Consider the following 24,431-nt stretch of genomic DNA (forward strand, 5'->3'; position numbering starts at 1 on the left):
AAACTGCGCTCAGTATGGAATGCAGAGAGCACGTCTGTAGCAGAGAAAAACATACTTGATGTTTGCCCACTGTGAGTTAAGTTTTATTCCTGTGGTGCTTTTCGTCAATGTTGCCATCTGCTTTTTATTATGGAGATAAAGTCTCCATCCCTCGAAAAAAGCCGTCATTAATGCTGTAACATTTTAGTTAACAAGGAAGATAGTAAGCTCCATGGGGCCATATATACATAATATTTTTCTTTCTTTCTCAATTCTGCCAGGACTTCTTGTGCAATATCATATAATGTATGCCTGATGAGAAGGAAGAGAAGATATTGAAAATTACAAGTTCATCAGACTCCTGACAGGTTAAATATTAGGCTCAATGGCAAACTCTTTGAATGTGTGTGTGTGTGGGGGGGGGGGGGGGGGGGGTGCACACATAAAAGTACCTCCTCCAAAGCATTGAACACATTCACATTCTCCCACTATTTGGTTCTGTCTCTGTAGCAATGTGTTAGCTGCATCAATTTGGATCAGGTAATGGCATTTGCATTTCTATCTATATCCACTAAAGTAGCTCCACAAAACAACATAAATAAGAATTTGCATTTCACCTTCAGTATTCAGCAACTCTATGACTTTCATCATTCAACATGCAAGTTGATATTGGTCACATCATCAAACACTATCCTGTTGGCACCATATAACAAAAAACACTAGTATTCGCAAAATGTGTAGCTAGAAATTATAACATAATTGGCAAAATAAAATATGTTACATTATTACAGATTTTGAAGACAAAAATAGGAGAGACAACTTCTAAAGCTCCGTCTCATGTCCTTTCCTTCCTGGATAACGTTTTCTTAATTTGGAGCATAATTCATGGCTCTTGCTGGTAATTTATAAACATGTACCCACAATGATGTTCACACCACCTTATGTTGATAATTTTTAATTTAGTAAATAGTCATCCACTATAAGGCCCTTATCTAATATCAAACTTTCTGCCCTTATCTAATATCAAACTTTCTCTACCTCCAAATAAGGCTTTTAAAAACTTCATTTCACTTGTCCAAATTTGGAGTTTGTCTTCCTCCCATTTCTACCACAGAACTGGAACTACAACTTCATCAAAAAACTTCAGGCATCATTATGCAATCCATGAACATTGACATCACTGATGTGATTGCTTCAGTATGTTATTTCCTTCACATAGCTTTTAGTTGGATTGCTCCATAGTGCACATGTGTGTTGTATTTGTCACTGCAAGTAAATTCCATTTGTGTCCGAGAGACTACAGTGCAGGTGCCATCAGTTTCTGTCCATATGGAATGACCTTAATTATTATTTAACAAAATAGTCAATGAAAATCAAACACCAATTCACCGGACACTTTTTTAGTGGAGTTTTCCAGACATGAAGGAGCAAATATTTAGCAATAGTTGTAAAAGAAAAAAAGTCTTATACAAAAAACTTGAGCTTCTGGAAGTTAATTATTGCTTCACCAACAGAGAAAGATCTAGGATACAAGAGAGTGTACAGGAAACATGTTCAGGTGACAGATGAAGGAAATTGTTCTGAATTAGGAACAATGTATCACGTAAAAAGGATGTCTTCAACAACAAATGAACTCTGTGTGTGTGTGTGTGTGTGTGTGTGTGTGTGTGTGTGTGTGTGTGTGTGTTTGTCGAGGGGGGGGAGGGAGGGGGAAGGGGTAGGGGAGAGGGGGGTAGGGGGTAGGGGAGGGGGAGGGGAGAGGGGGGGAAGAGTGAGGGGGAGGGGAGAGGGGGTTAAGCCACTCACTGAGGATTTGAACACACAATTTCACCAAATTGTGGGGCTGCTGGTGATGGTGTTTTACGTACTGCTTCAACATGTCCCACAGATTCTCTGTGGAGCTCAAGCAAGGTAATTTTACAGGCCAGGCAAGATGTATTAGTGTCGGGGAGTGTACAGAAAACCAATAACATATTTTTCCAGCCTGATGAACTTTCCTGTTGTTGCCTTGAGATATAGTGATGGCAGTACCCTCTTGTAGGTGACGGGGAGGGGAGAGGGGGGAAGAGTGAGGGAGAGGGGAGAGGGGGGGAAGAGTGAGGGGGAGGGGAGAGGGGGGAAGAGGGAGGGGGAGGGGAGAGGGGGGAAGAGGGAGGGGGAGGGGAGAAGGGGGAGAGTGAGGGGGAGGGGAGATGGGGGAAGAGGGAGGGGGAGGGGGGAAGAGTGAGGGGGAGGGGAGAGGGGGGAAGAGTGAGGGGGAGGGGAGAGGGGGGAAGAGTGAGGGGGAGGGGAGAGGGGGTAAGAGGGAGGGGGAGGGGGTATGCCTCTTGGTGAGCATTTAGTTTCTGGGATACATGGGGAAAGTTAAAAAGCAATGAGAATTCCTTTCTATGAGTAGAAGGTTGTTAGTGCTGCGTCCTCCCACTAGGTTCCTCTACTACTACTACAAAAGTGGCAGTTACATTGAAGCGGTTGTTTTCTTAAACATGTGTGTGTTCATTACTGACAGAACAACATACTAAAATCCAAGTACTCTTAAAAATGTTTGATGTCTCACAGATTTTACAAAAACCTCTTGCTACAAGCTAACACCGAGCAACCAAAGACAACACACTGGAGTAAAAATCTAACACAATCAAATGTGATCAAAGGACTGGTACCTCTTCAATGACAATCCTTCTGGTCACACAGTGTTGAATGGTGGGTGGCTTTTTGAAATGGTTTCAAGCGAACGTTGTATGTAAACGTGGGTAAATGTAAGGATGTGAGGGGGGAGGGGGGGGGGGGGAAATAGTACTGGGCTGTGTACATGGCCATAAGTGTGTGACATTAATGGACTTGTGGGTGTTTCGCAGTGAACTGCTCGATGTGCCTACAAGCAGCCATGTAACCACATCTGAATTGTGGTCAGAAAATGATTGCGACTGAGTGGGACCGAAGACACATTTCATGGCTTGTGAATCAAAATCGCTTCCAAATCTGACAGGAATTGCTGCAGGCAATGAATGAAGGTCCATCCGAATCTATTAACAAGAGAACAGTGTGATGGAAACTGTATGTGATGAACATTTGCAGTCCGTCACCTACAAGAGGGTACTGCCATCACTATATCTCAAGGCAACAACAGGAAAGTTCATCAGGCTGGAAAAATATGTTATTGGTTTTCTGTACACTCCCCGACACTAATACATCTTGCCTGGCCTGTAAAATTACCTTGCTTGAGCTCCACAGAGAATCTGTGGGACATGTTGAAGCAGTACGTAAAACACCATCACCAGCAGCCCCACAATTTGGTGAAATTGTGTGTTCAAATCCTCAGTGAGTGGCTTAACCCAGGTGTGATGTAGCTGCCCAATCTTGTGGACTCGCATTCTAATCAAATCCAGTCATCACATTCAGGAGCAGAATTACATGGTGTTAAATGACTCTTTTAGTGTTTTCCCTAAGGTGACTTACATTTAGTGCCACTTTTGATAAACACAAGACACTGAACCACATAGCAAGCACTAAAAGCAATTACTTTAATTAAATATACTATCAAATGTAAATTTTAGAGCACTCACCAATTTTGCAAGACGGGGAAATGTTGCCTTGATGGCACTAGAAAAGAAGAAACAAAAAAACATAATTTTTTGCTCCAAACTGATAAAAACTTAGTATGCTAACGTTATTATAATAATTACAAAACGACCACCAAAATTGAGAGATTGCAGCAAGTACTTTTTTTTTTTTTTTTTTTTTTTACATCAAATCAATGTAAAGGCGTAAAAGCTGCAGAAAAACTCCTTAGTGCTTCAACATTAAACTGAAACTTGCTCATGCAACATTAAAAAGTGTGCCCTTGTAAAGTCAATAAGAAACTAAAAGATAAAATTCAGGGTGGTCACTACAAAACAAAATAAGATACAAACAAAATACCTTTATCCACCAATAAAATTATCTCCAATAGATAGACCACAGTTATGGCTATGTTATAATGTAGACGCAAAATGTCACAAAAGTCAGATATTTTTCAAAATCTGACACATACACAGTGTACTTTGAGTATTAGAGTCATCTACTCAACTACTGATCAGACAGGTAGCCCAACTGTCACTCCCTGTCATGACAATTGGCAGAAATGATGGATCTAAGACATATGAGTCAATCAAACCTCTCCTTGCCATTGTTGCTTTCAGTCTGGAAGTTAATTTACGAAGCCCCAAATTTTACACGTAGTCAGATCTTTAGGAACGACTGACTTAAGACTGTTCTCATCAATTTCAATTTCTCCAATGCCAATTCCAGCACAGACCCCAATTTTGTGAGAAAATTTGTCATGATCCATCTACAATGTCTACTGTCAACTTGCATTTGGCTCATGACCAGCACTTTCCTTTACATCCAAAATGAATTGGAATCTGCCATAAATACATATTCTTCTTACAGCCTCTGTTGTTCCATACAGTTGCATGACATCACACATCTGCCTCAGTTGCTGTACATCACAATTTGTAACAAAACTAAACTGTGTTTCACACTATAACCAGTACTTTCACATGTCCTTTGTTGAAATGCCTGCAGAGACAATGCTACTGCAGCTCAGTGTGGTTAACACTACATGGCACTTCTCAATACGTTTCTCCAAGTGCATGTTCACACATAGATTTTTAACATTGCTCTTCATCTACATGGCATCTCAGCAAATCAAACATAAGTGTCTGGCAGAGGGTTCATTGAACCACCTTCAAAATAATTCTCTGTATTCTACACTCTAACGGCGCGAGGAAAAAAATGAACACCTATACACTTCTGTTAACAAAATATTTTTGCAATCAGAGGAGAAATTGGTGACTGTAATCGCGTCAGAATATCCTGCCACAATAAGAAATACCTTTGTAAATAGTCCTCACGGGTTTGCCGCCAGATCATGTTGTGCAAATTCCACAATATTCCCTCAGAATAACTGCCCGACATCTTCAAGTGGTTCAACCTAGCTGGTGGCTAGGTATGACTGACGGTATCTGCACGGCAACACCCCGTTTCTAGAACACGCACGTGAAGAACGCGCAGGTGTGGAAATTGCGCATGCGCAATGATTTGCTGATAGACAGATGGTGCCATATTCAAACTTCCTCTGCAAAAAATTGCAGAGCGGCTCTCCTGCGCGTGCGCTGTATGCTGCATTTGCCAACAGTGTGGCCAGACATTACTCACCAACGGCCGTACTAGACCATTGTTATGACGGGCCTGTTATCGAAGCACTATGGCTCTAAGCACTATGGGACTTAACATCTGAGGTCATCAGTCCGCTAGACTTAGAACTACTTGAACCTAACTAACCTAAAGACATCACACACATCCATGCCCGAGGCAGGATTCGAACCTGCGACCGTAGCAGCAGTGCAGTTCCGGACTGAAGCGCCTAGAACTGCTCGGCCACAGCGGCTGGTAAAATGTAGGAACACATGACATATCTTAGAACATAGGTTGAAGGAACGCAAACCTGCATTTACAGCATTTGTAGAGTGAGAGAAAACTTTTGAACATGTTGGCTGGAATACCTTCTTTGAAATTCTGAAGGTAGCAGGGATAAAATACAGGAAGTGAAAGCTTTTTTTAAACTTGTACAGAAACTAGAAGGCAGTTATACGTAGACGTGAGTTGTCCATGAACAAATGGGTCCAATGGAACTGTCCTCTAAAGTGAACAGTAGGACTGAGGAAGGACTTCTAAGAAAAAGTGGTTCACTGTTCACTTTCATCGCGAACAGTCTCGTTCCGGGAATGATCACAGCTGGTCTTGTCCCCAGAACTGTCATTCACCATTCACTACAGTTGTGGCCAATCTTGTTCTTTTTCTGGCAGTCACTCATTTCATGTCCCATGTCAACATTTTTATATTGTATGACTTATAAAAAGTAAGTTGTGCATAATATATACGTTTTTCAGGCAGCAAACAAAGAAATCTGATAATCTCTTCAACATCTTGATCACCTGTAGAAAAAATACTTAAGACAAAGCAAGTTTTTCTTTTTCTTTTCTCCACAGTTTTTTAATGCTTACTCTGCTTCATTCTTCATTTAACATGCAGTCTTTGAGACTACTGTCAATCATCATCTTCTCCTCCTCCTCCTCCTGGTTTCATATATATTAAACTGTTTGTGATTCTGACTCAGTAGGAAAAGGGGAAAGGGAGCCTCTCCTTTTGAAAAAGTGCAGAATGGCATAAAATCCTATTAAGTGTTTATCTCAACGAATGTTGTTTAAAACTGCCACATTATGCATTTGTTTATAATTAAAGTCAATTTACAATTTTTATGTGTTTCTGAAAACCATTTTGTACACTGCAGCTGCAGCTTTCAGAATGCTGACAGCTATAATGATGACTATATTATGCTAATTGAAGACAGATGAAAACCTGAAACAGTATTGTTGTGTAACTGTATTATATAAAAAGTGGTGGATAGGAATTACTAACTCTCACATTTCTTAAAAAATAAAAAAAAGAAAGCAGACATGTCTTATAAATGTTCAGCATGTAGCCACATTTACAAATTAATTTGTAATGTGAATGTAAAACACTCGCTCCGCACCATTACGATTTACTTTGCAAATTATCTATGGAAAATGAAGCTAAACAACTTGGCATACATAATGTTATAAAAGAAATTGCTTAGATACTGTATTTTTACTTAATTTAGTCCATGCAATTATTTTAAAATGGCTGGTAATAAAGATATGTGTGACAGATAGAAAGAGGATATTAATGACCTGTACTGTAGTGCTAGAATTGGAGGCTGATATGATGAAGAGTTAATTTATGAAAACCATAAAGGATCAGTCATAAAAAGGAGAGTTCTTCCTTATACTAGATAAGTTAAAATCAAATAAAGCAATGGGTACAGATGACATACCTGCAGAGCTTCTACAAAACAGCAATGACAACTTCAAAAGTAATTTGTTTACTGTGGTATCTAAATGTTATGAGTGGAGGATCATCCCACTTGACATCACAAAAACTGGAACTAATTGCACTACCCAAGAGGTCAAATGCAGAGGACTGTATAGATTATAGAACACTCTAGTCACATCCATCAAAAATTTTACTTATTTAAAGCAATACATAAAGTAGGACTTGATTATTAATAGTAGCAAGGAAGAAGCAAAAATCAAAAGGGGTGTGTGACACAGGTGCCTTCTCTCAACCTAATTATTTAATACTTTTACTAGGAAGGAACTAACAAAAATGAAAGAAAATACAACTGGAATAAAAATTAATGGTACGCATATTCCCTGCATCAGATTTGCCAATGACACTGCAACAGAGGCAGACTTAGAGAAGGAAATGAATAAAAAGCTTGTTGTTTTAACTCGAGAGATAGCAGAACTAAAACTAAAAATAAATACCAAGAAGACATAAACATGTAAGTGTCCACACTAAGAAAAGATTTGTAAAGATCTTTGCATGGAGTGTTCTGACATACAGATGTGAAACCTAGACATTAGCAAAGCAGGGTAAAGCTGCCTCAGACTTATGGAAATGTGGTTTTCAGGACTACCAATAATTTTTGAATGTGAAAAAGGTGATACAAGTGACAAAACTTAGCAAAAAAGTGGCTAACTTTCTTTATGATCGGACAATATGTATTTCAAAAATAACACTGCTTTATAGAGAAAGATGTCCCCTACCTACTAACTGGTTAAGATCAAAGTTATCATCATCATCATCATCATTTAAGACTGATTATGCCTTTCAGCGTTCAGTCTGGAGCATAGCCCCCCTTATACAGTTCCTCCATGATCCCCTATTCAGTGCTAACATTGGTGCCTCTTCTGATGTTAAACCTATTACTTCAAAATCATAACCGAATCCAGGTACCTTCTCCTCGGTCTGCCCCGACTCCTCCTACCCTCTACTGCTGAATCCATGAGTCTCTTGGGTAACCTTGCTTCTCCCATGCGTGTAACATGACCCCACCATCTAAGCCTATTCGCCCTGACTTCTACATCTATAGAGTTCATTCCCAGTTTTTCTTTGATTTCCTCATTGTGGACACCCTCCTGCCATTGTTCCCATCTACTAGTACCTGCAATCATCCTAGCTACTTTCATATCCGTAACCTCAACCTTGTTGATAAGGTAACCTGAATCCACCCAGCTTTCGCTCCCACACAACAAAGTTGGTCGAAAGATTGAACGGTGCACAGATAACTTAGTCTTGGTACTGACTTCCTTCTTGCAGATGAGAGTAGATCGTAGCTGAGCGCTCACTGCATTAGCTTTGCTACACCTCGCTTCCAGTTCTTTCACTATGTTGCCATCCTGTGAGAATATGCATCCTAAGTACTTGAAACCGTCCACCTGTTCTAACTTTGTTCCTCCTATTTGGCACTCAATCCGTTTATATTTCTTTCCCACTGACATTACTTTCGTTTTGGAGATGCTAATCTTCATACCATAGTCCTTACACTTCCGATCTAGCTCTGAAATATTACTTTGCAAACTTTCAATAGAATCTGCCATCACAACTAAGTCATCCGCATATGCAAGACTGCTTATTTTGTGTTCACATATCTTAATCTCACCCAGCCAGTCTACTGTTTTCAACATATGATCCATAAATAATATGAACAACAGTGGAGACAGGTTGCAGCCTTGTCTTACCCCTGAAACTACTCTGAACCATGAACTCAATTTACCGTCAACTCTAACTGCTGCCTGACTATCCATGTAAAGACCTTTAATTGCTTGCAAAAGTTTGCCTCCTATTCCATAATCTTGTAGAACAGACAATAACTTCCTCCTAGGAACCCGGTCATATGCCTTTTCTAGATCTATAAAGCATAGATACAATTCCCTGTTCCACTCATAGCACTTCTCCATTATTTGCCGTAAGCTAAAGATCTGGTCCTGACAACCTCTAAGAGGCCTAAACCCACACTGATTTTCATCCAATTGGTCCTCAACTAATACTCGCACTTTCCTTTCAACAATACCTGAGAAGATTTTACCCACAACGCTGATTAAAGAGATACCTCTGTAGTTGTTACAATCTTTTCTGTTTCCATGTTTAAAGATTGGTGTGATTACTGCTTTTGTCCAGTCTGATGGAACCTGTCCCGACTCCCAGGCCATTTCAATTATCCTGTGTAGCCATTTAAGACCTGACATTCCACTGTATTTGATGAGTTCCGACTTAATTTCATCCACCCCAGCCGCTTTATTGCATTGCAATCTATTGACCATTTTTTCCACTTCCTCAAATGTGATCCTATTTCCATCATCATTCCTATCCCATTCTACCTCGAAATCTGAATCATTACTGATTGCATTTTCACCTACATTGAGCAACTCTTCAAAATACTCCCTCCATCTGCCCAAGGCATCCACAGGATTCACCAGCAGTTTTCCTGACCTGTCCAAAATACTTGTCATTTCCTTCTTGCCTCCCTTTCGAAGACTGCTAATTACACTCCAGAATGGTTTTCCAGCAGCTTGACCCATAGTCTCCAACCTGCTTCCAAAGTCTTCCCACGATTTCTTCTTGGATGCTGCAATTATCTGTTTGGCTTTGTTTCTTTCTTCAACATAACTTTCTCTGTCTACCTGGGTTCTGGTATGTAGCCATTTTTGATACGCCTTCTTTTTCCTTTTACAGGCTGCCTTGACTGTGTCATTCCACCAAGCTGTTTGCTTCATCCTACTTTTACACACTACTGTTCCAAGACATTCTTTAGCCACTTCTAGTACTGTGTCCCTGTACCTTGTCCATTCCTTTTCCAATGACTGTAATTGACTACATTCAACTAACTGGTACCTCTCTGAGATCGCTGTTATGTACTTGTGCCTGATTTCCTTATCCTGAACTTTCTCCACTCTTATCCTCCTACATATGGACCTGACCCCCTGCACTTTCGGCCTCACAATCCCAATTTCACTGCAGATTAAATAATGATCAGTGTCATCAAAGAATCCCCTGAATACACGTGTGTCCCTCACAGCCTTCCTGAATTCCTGATCTGTTATTATATAGTCAGTGACAGATCTGGTTCCCCTGCCTTCCCAAGTATACCGGTGAATGTTCTTATGTTTAAAAAAGGAGTTTGTGATTACTAAGCCCATACTGGCACACAAATCTAAGAGTTGTTTCCCACTCCTGTTGGCCTCCATATCCTCTCCAAATTTACCCATAACCTTTTCATACGCTTCTGTTCGATTTCCAATCCTGGCGTTAAAATCACCCATGAGCAGAACACTGTCCTTGTCCTTTACTCTAACAACTACATCACTGAGTGCCTCATAAAAACTATCCATCTTATCTTGATCTGTCCCTTCACAATGCGAATATACTGACACAATCCTAACTTTCTTGCTAGACACTGTCAAATCTATCCACATCAGTCGTTCGTTTACATACCTTATTGCAACTACACTGGGTTCCACTTCTTTCCTGATGTAAAGCCCTACACCCCATTGTGCTATTCCTGCTTTGACTCCTGACAGGTAGACCTTGTATTCTCCCACTTCCTCTTCTTTCTCACCCTTTACCCGAATGTCACTAACAGCTAAATCGTCCAGCCCCATCTTACTTGCAGCCTCTGCCAGCTCTACCTTCTTCCCAGGGTAGCCCCCATTGATATTAATAGCTCCCCATCTCATTACCATTTGTTTGCCAAGTCGTATCTTAGGAGTCCCTTGTTTGTCAGTTAGAGGTGGGACTCCATCACCTCCAAAGGTCCGAGGCATTTTGCTCTGATTGTTGCCAGCATCATATTTAAAGTGCCAGGGAAGCAGGTTGCTAGCCTTACTTGCCCCGAGTCCCATTGGGTTTTACCCCTAACGGCTGAGGGACTAACCGGTGGATTTGGTAGTCTCTGCCGTATGAGCACAAAGGTGACCACGACTCAGAATATGTCCGAGATGCCCAGCCTTGTTCCAAAGTAACTGGTATCCCGACTGTCGGGACCACTTACTTGGCCACTCATACGTTCAAAGTTAAATGTGTAAAAATAGAAAGAAATCATTTCTTTAAACTTTATTCTGAAGTCTGTCAAAAGCAACGTACTTCATCCTTATTTTGCCTTTTTTCACTGTATAAACTGAATATCAAATTTCAATGTATTGCACAGAAAGTTTAAATGTGGATTGGCCACTATTTACCCATAATTACAAAAGTTGTGTACAGTTTACAAACTTCCTACCATTAATAAACATTTTATACCATAAGTCATGTACAGAAAGCAAGGTAAGATAAAAAAAAATAAGTACATAATTGCTTAGAAAATTGCACTGGAGAAATTAACACTTACTATTCTTTGGTTTTTGTTTAAAAATGATGTTATTGAAACACTTTCTTTAATCAACTCAAGACTGGAAAGCATCTACACCTTACTTTTGAACTACTTTCTGTATCTGAAGAGCATCTGTCAACATGACCTGGGCAACTCTTGCTTCTGTAAGGCAATCTTAAGTCTTTCATTTTCTTCAGAGGTCAACTTATTAGCTGCCATAAATTTTTTCTGTTCTTACTGTCATTTTTGTTTAAGTATTTCTTCCTTTTTCCTCTTTTCCCTCTTCATATTTTTGTTTTTCCTTTTCTTTTGCCTTTCTCCTTTGATCTTCTATGTAGTTCTAGTATTTCTTGTATACGGAAGTTCTGAGAGTGATGCACAGTCCTCTGTACGATAACTTCACAATGCAGAAAAACCATTTTAACCACAGCATTCCTGTGAGGCAGAGCTAGAGATTTTCAATAACTGTCAACTGGAGTTTGTGCTTTACTTGAACTTATAGTGGTTTCCAACTGGAGACAATTCCACTCAACCATTAGCTGGTCACAATCAATATTCAGTGGTAATGCTTTTGCCATGCTTACAAGATCATTGACTTTTTTGCTGATGTTCTGTTATATGATGAAGAAACTGGAATAGCTGTAGTCCTTGGCCCTACCAGGTTACATTTAAGAAGAATGTTTTTACATGCCTCAGTAAAATACTGCTTAACATGCATCCAGAACAGTAGGTGGTGGTTCTCAGCTATCTCCTCAACAGCTGCTGTAATTTCACCAACACAAAACATGTCGTTTAGAGGAAGCAAATTGGATTCCTGTAAAATATTTTTTAACAGTTCACACATCTACAGTGCTAGTGGTTTACAAATTACTCCCAGATAACCTGAAAAGGCCTCTTCATTTCACTGTAAAGCCAACATATCAATGGCTCTTTTTACTGGAATGTTCCAGTGAACTGGGTAAAAATGCATGCAGTGGAGCAAAGAAATGCCAGTTCAGCTTCTATTGTGGGTTTCTTCAGATGCTAAACAATGTGTTTGTACACAATATTGGGAGCTACAGCAGTCCTCTTTGGTGGAAGAAAATGTAAGTTGTTTTCTCTGTACTGTTTCCAGTGTTAACCATCTGGATAGCCTATTCTTTATGAATTGAAGCCTATGCAATCTCAATGAATGTTGTATGTCTGAAGTCTTCCAATATCGACAGCTAATCACTAAAAAAGTTATATACAGACACAATCAGATCAGAAGCATTTTCTCTGAGATGATGCAGTCATTTAAAAAAAGGATTATGTAGAAGGTAAATGTTAAAGATGCCTACATCAACAAGTTGCTTTTTCCTTGTACAACAAACTTGTTCATTAAGCAGTCTCATTACTTCCTTACAAACTTTTGTCCATCACTTCCAAGCACTAATAGTTTATGCAAAGGAAGGTTTGCTGAATGTAATGTGCTAGTAAGTTTATCAACAATATCCTTCAGATGTTCCTTAACCAATGAAAAAGACTGCAAATGATGGCTCACAATTTTATCCTCAGCTGCTGACACACAACAAACCACAGTTCCTAATTCATATGCACCAGCACTTGTTTTTTTTTTTTTTTTTCCCCGTCAAAGCACAGAGAACAATAATATGCATTATCCACATCACAAAGCATATTTTCAAAATAATGTTCCTCAGCTTCAGTTACAATGTGCTGGAATTTAGTATTACTCAAACTGAAACTTTGTGGAACAGCAATAGAAAATATGGCCTCAGAAAGATCACAAATGCCTTGACATGAAGCAGCTGCATAAATGGAACACACACACTTTAATACCCATACTAGCACTGTCCTTGACGTTATTTATTGTTGGAAGGGACAATGCTGAACTGCCTGAAGCAGATGCAAGACAAAACTGCTGCTGTGCCATTTTTGTACAAAATAACTATTTACATCATGATGTAATTCCATGTTGGTTCAGAATCTGAGAAGCTTTCTTTTTCCACATTTGTGATAGTGTTACACACAACACAGAGCACTTCGTGGTCACTGTGTTTTTTGCCCACGCAAGACAACTTTGCTCCTGTTCCATCTTCCTTGAAGAACCAGTCACTTCACACAGAATGTCTGCCCTTTGTCCTCGGGATCATCCACCAATGCAGTAGGTTGTTGCAGAAGAAGATATGACGACTGGAAGTCTGATGTCACACTCTCTGGAATGCGTAAATATTTTTACTTGCAGAGATTACCAAATTCCAATTTGCACGAACACTTTAGCTGCAAATCAATTTTTTTTACTCTCCAGGATGGTTACTCAAACTTAGAAAAAAAAATCCCTCTGCGAATTCCAGGTGTGAAGAGGAAGATGGTGCACAGAAGCTCCTGATAAATTAATGGTGGTGGTGGCAAGGGAGGTGGGGGGGGGGGGGGGGTGTCATACCACAATAATGACTTTACTTTACTTTCCTTTCCTTTCCTTTCCTTTCCTTTCCTTTCAGCTTAGCAGCTGTGTACTAGTCATAAACAACAGTTTAACCACAGTCTTTAAACGCTGATTATTATATGAACATTATTCTGTATAAATTAACACACTGAGATATTTGTGATTTGTAAAACTCAATTTCAATACTAGGTTAAAAATGCCCTGATTTTTCCATGTAAAATGGAACACCAAGTTTCATGGAAGAATCACCACTTTGCTCTACCTGTGATTTCTAACAAGAAAAAAGTAACTAGAAGTTACTAAAGGAAAAAACGTTACTACAGATGGCAAATGTGACCTGTTGGCAGCACCAGATCCTAAATGAGAATTACAAGAACCAGCTGGACTTCAAGAAAAATGAACAACATAGTTCTAGAAGAAATACCAGAGAAGAAAGAACGACTGAAAGTTACAGGCCAGCACAGAGCAAAATTCACTGAATACTTAATTAAGACATGATATTCTTTTACAGAGCAGCTCTCAAGATGAGATCATAGTGAAGGAAACATCCTATTTACAAAATGCGATAATATAGATGGGATGTTTTTCATACGTGGAGATCAAGAGGACTACTGGAGACAGAAAACTATGGGTGCAGAGGCAAGCCTTAGCTTTTTGAAAGAAGAAGAAGAATTAGCTAATAGTCATTGGAATGACACACTACTTACTTCTTAGTGATAAACTACTACAAGGTAATTCTTGTGAAAATCGTGTTAGCAAAACACAGCACTCACCTTATGTATGAATCTCTCTTAAGCATGTGACATATTGGATTACAATCCAAGTAGACTTCTGAGATCTGTAAAGCACGAGACAATGAAACAGTACCAGTGCTCTTTACCTGAAAACAGAAATGACAAATTGTCAGATTACTGAAGACAGATATTAGTTTGATACAATGTTACCTGTTAAATTGTTAGTGCTGCACATGTTGTTCAACAAAACAAAATGTAAGTTAAGTGAGGTGTAACATAACTTCAGACACACTTTTTGTGTAAAATTTAATATGATTTTTACACAATTTCTGAGGGTTTCACAGTGTTACGGCCAGACAGATTGACATTCAATGCCCATATCTGATTATCATACCCAAATGTTTAAATGACTAACAGCACTATTAGGTGCCAAGAGCAATCTGTTCACTGACAGGACTGTGAAAAGACTGAGGTATTGTTTTTGCCACATTGCTGTTGGCATTAGATCTTGACTCCTGACAATCACTAGGCCTTTAGATGCACGTTTCTTTTCAGATTCCTGTAATTGTCAGCTTCTATTTAATCCATACCTATGAATGTTGGACAGGAACAAAGACACCTCCCCCCCACACCCTACTGTTCCCTGCCCCGCCCTCTGCCTAACCTCCCACCTGCACCTAAGTTGCCCTACCCTCTGTCCACCTTGTCCCTGTATGCTCCCCCCTGCAGCACTTTACCATCCTCCACCCCTACCCCACTATCCCTCTCCCTCCCTGTCCCAGCATCCTCCTTACCCCCACCATCCCATTTGCTATTCTCATCATGCACTGCTACTAGCAGCCTGGCCTCGGCAGCCACAGCCAGTGGCTGTGTGTGTGTGTGTGTGTGTGTGTGTGTGTGTGTGTGTGTGTGTGTGTGCGCTTTCTATCTTGCCTAATTCAGAAAAGGGCCTTTCTGGTTGAAAGGTTACTTGTTTGACAGTCTTTTTGCTGTGCCTAGCAGCAACTCAACTTCTAAGCTATATAGTGAGTAGCAATACATCCTTTTCATAATACTGTCATCGTACCATCCTGGATTTTCTATTGCTCAATTTTCCATTTTATTATTTTTTAGAGTTCCCTGGCAGATACTGTACTTCCACTGTAAAAAATAAACCACTTCTACATTTAAGTTTGTTATGCCCAGCAATACATAGAAAATCATTAAAAACCACGTATTTGTGGTGAGTGCAGAGATTGTGGCTACCACATATTATTGTGTTGACTTACAAATATGTACGATTTCTTATTTTTTCATCTAGTAAAACTCAGGTGTGCACAGAGGATATGAACAGTACAGCCTTATAATCTCTTAATATTTACACCATCTTCTGAACTGTGAAATGAATGGCACTCGGAGAAATGATAAAGTTTCTGGGGCTGTGCTACTACATGGGACAGCTGTACTGACAGGATAGTCATATTCAATTTACAAGGCCACTATGATGCTGAATTACTCTTTTTTTTTTTTTTTTTTTTTTTTTTTTTTTTTTTTTTTTTTTATTCTCTCCTTCCGTTACTCTAGTAACCAGATCATCCTTCAATTTCTGCTTCCCACTGCAACCATCTGTTTGACTCATAATTTTTTTCTGCATATAAATTATTTTTGATTTCTAGATTACAAAAGAGAAAATAATTGTATCTACTACAATGCACGTCTCCACAAAGATGTTCTGGCAATTGGAAAACAGAGGGACACAAAGTACTACCTGTCAAAATATGCACCACATTCGACACCCTCTCACATCTGAGGAAATTTGTATGGGCAATTTTTTAAAACCAGTGGAAGGTTTATAGCAACAATACACATTACACAATTTTAATTTCAAGGATGGATTCTACTAACTGCAACAAAGTCGGAGATGGTGTGCCTGATTTCAAAAGGATTTGTCATGTAAAATCAAACTTGCACTTTTTTCACGTAACATCCTGGAAGCTGTGGATCAAAGCAGTCAGGCAGAAACAGCATTTCTTGACGTCTAAGAAGCATTGGAGTCAGTAACAATCAATGCTTATTAATGAAAGTACTATGATTTGGGGTATCAAAAGAAATTTGTACCTGGACTGGGCATTTCTTATGGGGAGAATGAAGCACGTGATCTCGAATGGAGAGTCATCGACAGATGTAGAAGTAACTTCAGGCGTGCCTCAGAGAGTTGTACTGAGATGCTTGTATTTCATAATGTATATCATTATTATGACCTGACTATTAACAACAATCTAAGAGTTTTTGCAGATCACGCTATTGCCTATTATGAAATACTATCTGAAACAATCTGCATAAATATTCAGTCAGATCTCAATACCTTTTCAATGTGGTGCAAACATGGATACTGGGAAAACACAAACAATCTACAAAAGAGATTGTTTACAAAACACTTGTGCATTCCTTGTTAGAATACTGATCCAATATTTGTGACCTATGCCAAGGGTGAATAAAAGAAGATACTGGACAGCATAAATGGTCCCAAGTTTGTTTAACCCATGGGAGAGCATCACTGTGATGCTGAAAACCAACACATGGCATACACTTTGAGATCAATGCAAGCTACTCCACAAATGACTACTTACAAAGTTTCAAAAACTATTACTAAGTCAGTACCAATGAACATACTACTCCTGTGGCGTCCACGGTGACTATAGACTAAATACCAGATGCACAGAGGCACGTAACGAGTCATTCTTCCCACAAGCTGTACATAAATGGAACCACAAGAAACTGTAATATGTCTTTCAATAGGAAGCATTCTCTGCCGTGTACTTCATAGCAGTTTGCAATGTATGGTTGTAGATGTAGATTTAGACCCAAGTGTCTATATGATGTTTTCAGAGCACAACAGGCCATGGAGTTGCACGTGCTATACGAACTTGATGGCCCTGTGCTGCTACTATACATTGCACAGAACAGAATGCAAGCCTATGTACATGCTTACGTAAAAGTACCAATACAATCGTCAACCTCTCCACATACATGTCCCAACATATCACAGTCAGTATTAATTATCCTTCCTTACCAAATTAAGTAGCAGTGGAAACAAAAACACACAATCTTTAACATTGTTCCATAAGAAGAAATCACATGTAGTCTGGTGACTGCGGGGACCACTGCAGAAAAGACTCACGATGGGAGACAAATTCGATCAAATCTAGATACAGTTCAGCACTGAGCTAATCAAGAATGGCTGAAAGAATGGGTGAAGGAGGATGGTGGTGTTGAAAATGATACCTCTACTGTCTTTCTGTCATTGGGCACAAAGCATTACTGCAGCATGTCCAAGTATGAAAAACCAGTCACAATTTTGAAGAAAAATGGTCCGTAAACATTTGAACAGGCCATGGCACAAAAGATGTTAACTTTAGGTGAGATACAAATGTGTTCCAAAATCTCGTGTGGATGTTTTGTGCCACAAACATGCACAGCACGACCATACACATTTCTAGACACACGGAACATGGCTTCGTCACTGAAAACTGACTTCTGTGAAAAATTGTCTTCCTCTAGTAGCATCAGAACGTCGCTGTTGGAATGAAGCTCATCATCCCAAGTAGACAGTGCCAGAACAGTTACGAAAAGACAATTGCACAGAATGCACCAGACAGTTGACTGCATATCTGCAGGTTTTTGCTCACATACTCGTATGTTCGACCTTCTCCAGAGAATGTGCTGGTCAGGCGGTTTCCTTTGTACCGTGTAAGTAGGCAGAAGTAAAAAATGTATAGAGAGACCGAGGTTTGAACACAGTAAGCAGGCTCTAATAGATGTGTCTCGTGGTAGTCACAAAAAGATTAAGAGGCTTGCACAGTACAGACAAACACGGAGAACTACATCAAACCAGTCTAAGGACTGAAGATTGCCACAACAATGATAAAAACGAAAATATGCCTTCTTTAACAGACTGCATTATCTGGATGTAGGCTTAACAGATAGATGCAGTATGCAGGTATGATGGGATTTATGAATAAATATAGTCAGCTGTTTACAACAGAAATAGCAATTTATTTACATCAATGGAATTTGGTATATTCATCTAAATATCATTTTCAAAGAAAAGTCAGGGTTCCTGTACTCTCCTGACCACTCGTCTATTATTTTTTCATTTGTAATAATCATTTTCTTCTTTTCTTATTGTTCACAGCCACAGCAGATGACAACTGAAATGCCCGCATATCCTTTCATCACACTACATTGTCTGTGTGCGATACTCCTGTGGCACATGTTAATACGAGGGACCCCGCTCATTTGTTTTATCGCAAACTCTGGGCATGCTTTAAGGTATGCGTAAATAGGAACTAAAATTGATGGTGCAGAGGTTTAAGTGCATTTTTAACCTAAGAAAAAGTCCTTTACTGTTGGACAGGGAACTTTTATCTCACTCTCTTACTACCTGTTGAATTGTGTTTCCTGGAAAATAACTCATCAAACTGCCAGAAAACTATTTGATCCATGAGAGCGAAATTGGTCTCAACATATTGTGCCCTCCTCTGACACCTTTTGAGAGACTGGGAAAATTTCCCTTCCCATAAATTGTATGCAATACCCTTACCTGCCATTCTGCTGCGGTTTTGGAGGTTCAAGTTCTGCTGTGCTATATAGTTTTAATCTGTCAGGAAATCTCAGTTCTGTGGATACTCTCCCTATTTTGCCCAAACTCTGTATGTTAATAATGTCCTGTACCATTAACAAAGCAATGGATAATTCACAGCAATAAGTGACTTGAAGCTAAACTTTCACGTGTCACATAAAACCCAAAATTTGTAATAAATACAAAAATCATTAGGTTACATGAAACTTCAGGCAAATGTCCAATGTCGATAACTTGCAACTGCAAAATTTTGATGCAGAGTCTTTAGGTATATACTGGCAAAAGTACAATGAGCTCTCCTGTTTGAAAGCGGGCAAGGAGAGTCACAGTGTACCCTGTTGTCACTGCACACACACCATTAGAACACATACTCATCTACGGCGAATCTGTACGCTACTGTGACCACACTCTGTGGTGAACGCTCCCCTCATTGGTACAAGACTGATTATCTTCATACAGTAAAATCACAGAATGATGCTGGTCCAACAGAGCACAATTTTTTTCTACACATTATCTAACTGAAAACCATGGTCACAATTGATACAAGCCTCAGACAGTCATACTTCTGCTAATTTGTCAATAACAGAGTTCCAAAAGTCTGAAGTATGGGCAACAATTTTTGTTTCATTTATTCACGCAAATGACCAGTGACATACAGTGTTACGTGATAACGGATTTTGTAGCCCAGAGGGGGCGGTACACTGCTGGTCTTCATACTGTGCTCCCTAATAGTGCACATCATCTGCCCTATACAGGGTGTTACAAAAAGGTATGGCCAAACTTTCAGGAAACATTCCTCACACACAAAGAAAGAAAATATGTTATGTGGACATGCGTCCTGAAACGCTTACTTTCCATGTTAGAGCTCATTTTATCATTTCTCTTCAAATCACATTAATCATGGAATGGAAACACACAGCAACAGAATGTACCAGCATGACTTCAAACACTTTGTTACAGGAAATGTTCAAAATGTCCTCCATTAGCGAGGATACGTGCGTCCACCCTCTGTCGCATGGAATCCCCGATGCGCTGATGCAGCCCTGGAGAATGGCGTATTGTATCACAGCTGTCCACAATACAAGCACGAAGAGTCTCTACATTTGGTACCAGGGTTGCGTAGACAAGAGCTTTCAAATGAAAGTCAAGAGGGTTGAGGACAGGAGAGCATGGAGGCCATGGAATTGGTCCGCCTGTACCAATCCATCGGTCACCGAATCTGTTGTTGAGAAGCGTACGAACACTTCGACTGAAATGTGCAGGAGCTCCATCGTGCATGAACTACATGTTGTGTCGTAATTGTAAAGGCACATGTTCTAGCAGCACAGGTAGAGTATCCCGTATGAAATCATGATAACATCCTCCATTGATCGTAGATGGAAGAACATGGGGCCTAATCAAGACATCACCAACAATGCCTGCCCAAACGTTCACAGAAAATCTGTGTTGATGACGTGATTGCATAATTGCGTGTGGATTCTCGTCAGCCCACACATGTTGATTGTGAAAATTTATAATTTGATTACGTTGAAACGAAGCCTCATCCGTAAAGAGAACATTTGCACTGAAATGAGGATTGACACATTGTTGGATGAACCATTTGCAGAAGTGGGTCGTGGAGGCCAATCAGCTGCTGATAGTGCCTGCACACGCTGTACATGGTACGGAAACAACTGGTTCTCCCGTAGCACTCTCCATACAGTGACGTGGTCAACGTTACCATGTACAGCAGCAACTTCTCCGACATTAGGGTTATCGTCAACTGCACGAAGAATTGCCTCATCCATTGCAGGTGTCCTTGTCATTCTAGGTCTTCCCCAGTCGTGAGTCATAGGCTGGAATGTTCCGTGCTCCCTAAGATGCCGATCAATTGCTTCGACTGTCTTCCTGTCAGGACACCTTCGTTCTGGAAATCTGTCTCGATACAAACGTACCGTGCCACGGCTATTGCCCTGTGCTAATCCATACATGAAATGGGCATCTGCCAACTCTGCATTTGTAAACATTGCACTGACTGCAAAACCATGTTCGTGATGACCACTAACCTGTTGATGCTACGTACTGATGTGCTTGATGCTAGTACTGTAGAGGAATGAGTCGCATGTCAACACAAGCACCGAAGTCAACATTACCTTCCTTCAATTGGGCCAACTGGTGGTGAATCGAGGAAGTACAGTACATACTGACGAAACTAAAATGAGCTCTAACATGGAAATTAAGCTTTTCCGGACACATGTCCACATAACATCTTTTCTTTATTTGCGTGTAAGGAATGTTTCCTGAAAGTTTGGCCATACCTTTTTGTGTAAACCCTGTATGCAATCTACTATACTCACAAAGAATCTTATAAACACTTGCTTTGCACAGCTCTAAGTCACCTACTATTGATCCGAGATTTTTGATGGATGAAAGATCACTTTAACCTTATGTTTTCTTAGTATTCTGCCCATTTTTGTGGAAATATTTCCAATATGTAGGAGGTAGACTGTAGTCTTGAAAGCATCATCCTCTTCCACGTTGTGGTGTTTGTTTGCGTGTAGTAGGGATCACTATCCATTTTCGTTGGAAATCCTTTTATACAAAATCTTCATGCTCTGTGTAACTGGTGCCATTCTACTGTACTAAGACAAACAATCAGATATTGAAGACACAAGCCTTCACCACAGACGACACTGACAACAATGCACAGACTTGCTACAAACATACACACATTCTACAAATGCATGCAGTGACGATTGGGTACTATATGTGTGTGCCAGCATAGTTTTAAACAGAGCTCAGTCTACTTTCATCAGTATACACCTAGAGACAGCCAGAAGACTTTGCACTAAAATATCCTGGCAGCAAATTACTGACATATGACAGCAAATATTTGGAATTTTGTTTGCACAGTGTGTAAATTAAGTCAGCTCAATTCCTAATTACAAATTCTGTATACTGCCCAGCATCAACAGAAGATGTCAGCTCATTTCCCATTACAAACAATTTTTTTAAAGTGGAATTTTATTTATCAACTTCATAGAGTTGTCTCTAATTAGTCTAGTGAAATACTCTATTTAACAATTCATATAAACAGAGATGAAAAAAGACAAAGAGCAACCAATACTCAGCAATGTAATACGCGCAGACCTGGCTGAAGGAAAGACAAAGTGAATGTCTGAGACTATCAGTGACTACTACCAGACATTTATTTAGCACAGAACAAATAATGAAGATTTTCAATGCTTTAGTTCGCCTCATTGCATCATTTCCACTATTAGAAGAAAAAAATACCTGGTAAATAAGCAGGGCCTATTTCGGCAGCATTACAACAGCGACTAAATACAGTGGTCAATTACCGATCACAGTGTCTGTTCGCATTAAAGCCAAACTTAACATAAACAAAGTGCACATAATAAGAGCAGTGCGAACTGATATGTAAGAGATGTTTTAGAGTCCTGGGTACAACCCTTTCATTATGCAATTCCACATCCCACATTGCAGCATGGCAAAACCCGGCCACACATGGTGAGGAATATGAAATCCATTTCCACAAATGAAATGTCGCTTCAACTTCCCTGGTCTGCATAATTTCCCAGCACAGAGTCACAGCTGTTTCGCAACTCATTTGACACTGTCCTCCACAAATCTCCATTGGTGCTTTGGGGATTCCTGCATAAAGGGAGATTCCTCTCTTTCCTCTGAGCCACTATATTTAAAGCTTTTGGTGGCAGCAAGTAGAAGCTTCACACATTACAGAATTCTCAAAGTTGCAGATTGTGCACTGTTCAGGAATACTAATTTTCATTGAAAATTTGTATATTACTTATATTTAGGATTTCTACATTTATTTACACATAAAAAGCAGAAAAACAACAGTTAAGATAAATACTTTGCTTCAGATATATTTATTTAAGTAGCAACATAGGCAAGAAAGGTTTAGCATAGGAATGTTGTTAATAACAGTGAATTTCTGAGGTGAGCACTCACTCAAATAATATGAAACTTTTGCACTGATAAAATTCAATAAATAAACTCACAAAATTACTAAACTAAAACAAACTGAAGAATTTTATGTTTTCTTTCTTTCTTTCTTTCTTTCTTTCCTTTCCAAACATACACAAACCATCCATTAATTCTTCTGTAATGAATAAGTAAAATAACAGTAGGTAACACTATAGTATAGCTGTTCAAAAAGTATCTGACTTATTTATAAAAGCAGTTTTTATTCAGATACAATTTTTTGACACTAGTCATCTTCCAAGTAGTCCTCTTCAGCTTCTACACATCTCTCCCAATGCTGCTGCCACTGCTGGAAGCATTACTGGAAAGCCTCTTTTTGTGTGGTGCACAGCTGCTCCGTCTGTATAATGTCTTCCCTGTTCTGAGATTTGATCCCTTTCAGAGATTTTGTCATTTTAGGGAAAAGCCAGAAGTCACTCAGTGCTAGGTCAGGGGGCTAGGGAGACTGTCAAACCACAGTCGTGTTGGGTTTGACCAAAGCTCTGAATTAACTGCGAATGATTAGCAGGTGCATTCCATGTTCAGGGTGATAACCGCCTGCTGCTTACAAGTCCTGCCGTTTGTGTCTCACTGCTTCAAAAATGTGCCATGGAACCTCTTGGTACTATTACTTATTGATGTTAGTGTGGTATCAACGTGCAGTTACCGACCGCGGTCCGTATTAGTATCGTTGGACCTGCGAGTCGCAACCAGTGTCACTCCGTGGCTAGTATCAAGTTTCTAGCGAGCTCTCGTCCACTACTGCATGCCTTGGAACAGCTCGTCCAGGGACAACAACAAGCTGTGCCACAAGTACCGGATGCAGAGGAGCCGGCTGTACAGCCCTGCCGTTCCGCAGGAGAACTGGCAGGAGTGGCACATGCAGTTTTCACACCACCTTGCTGCATATGACATCGAAGGTAAACAGGGCTGAATGCACTTTTATCTTGTGTCGGGGCATCATGCTGCATCCTCCTCAAACTATTCCCAAAAAGTTCTCCAGATCAGCTCAGTTTCGAAGAACTTGTTCAGGCATTAACTGATTATTAAAAGGAAAGTGTGAATGTTGTTGCTCAGTGGTACAAATTTTTCCATACAAAACGTGCACCTCAGCAGAATTACTGTGAGTGGGTAGCCACTTTGCAAGGCCTCACTCACGGCTGTGAATTTTCATGTTTTTGTGGCATATCATATTCTGACATAATCGTACGGGATGCTATTGCGTAAAACGTTTCAGACACACACATTAGAAAGCAAATTCCTAAATTATCCAACCCCACTTTAGAACAGGTGTTGGACATTTTGGAAAGGTAGGACACTTTGGACTTTGCTGCAAATTCTTTTGAATCGTCTCCCGCTGTCTGTCAGGTTAGCAAGCCAGCTGCGCGCGCACCACACATACATGATGCTGTACCGGCT

General features: G+C 39.9%; 1 protein-coding gene across 1 annotated transcript in view; it reads right to left on the reverse strand.

Annotated features, from left to right (window-relative positions):
* Positions 1–24,431, reverse strand: part of LOC126106900 (nuclear RNA export factor 1-like) — a 214,081-nt gene that overhangs the window by 93,700 nt on the left and 95,950 nt on the right. Inside the window, exons 9-10 of the mRNA XM_049913317.1 lie at positions 14,450–14,556; positions 3,543–3,579 (exon numbers count right to left, since the gene is read on the reverse strand). Of these exons, the coding sequence (XP_049769274.1) occupies positions 3,543–3,579; positions 14,450–14,556 (144 nt within the window). The remainder of the gene's footprint in view (positions 1–3,542; positions 3,580–14,449; positions 14,557–24,431) is intronic.

The sequence above is a fragment of the Schistocerca cancellata genome, chromosome 10 (assembly GCF_023864275.1).
Source record: "Schistocerca cancellata isolate TAMUIC-IGC-003103 chromosome 10, iqSchCanc2.1, whole genome shotgun sequence".
Classification (NCBI taxonomy): domain Eukaryota; kingdom Metazoa; phylum Arthropoda; class Insecta; order Orthoptera; family Acrididae; genus Schistocerca; species Schistocerca cancellata.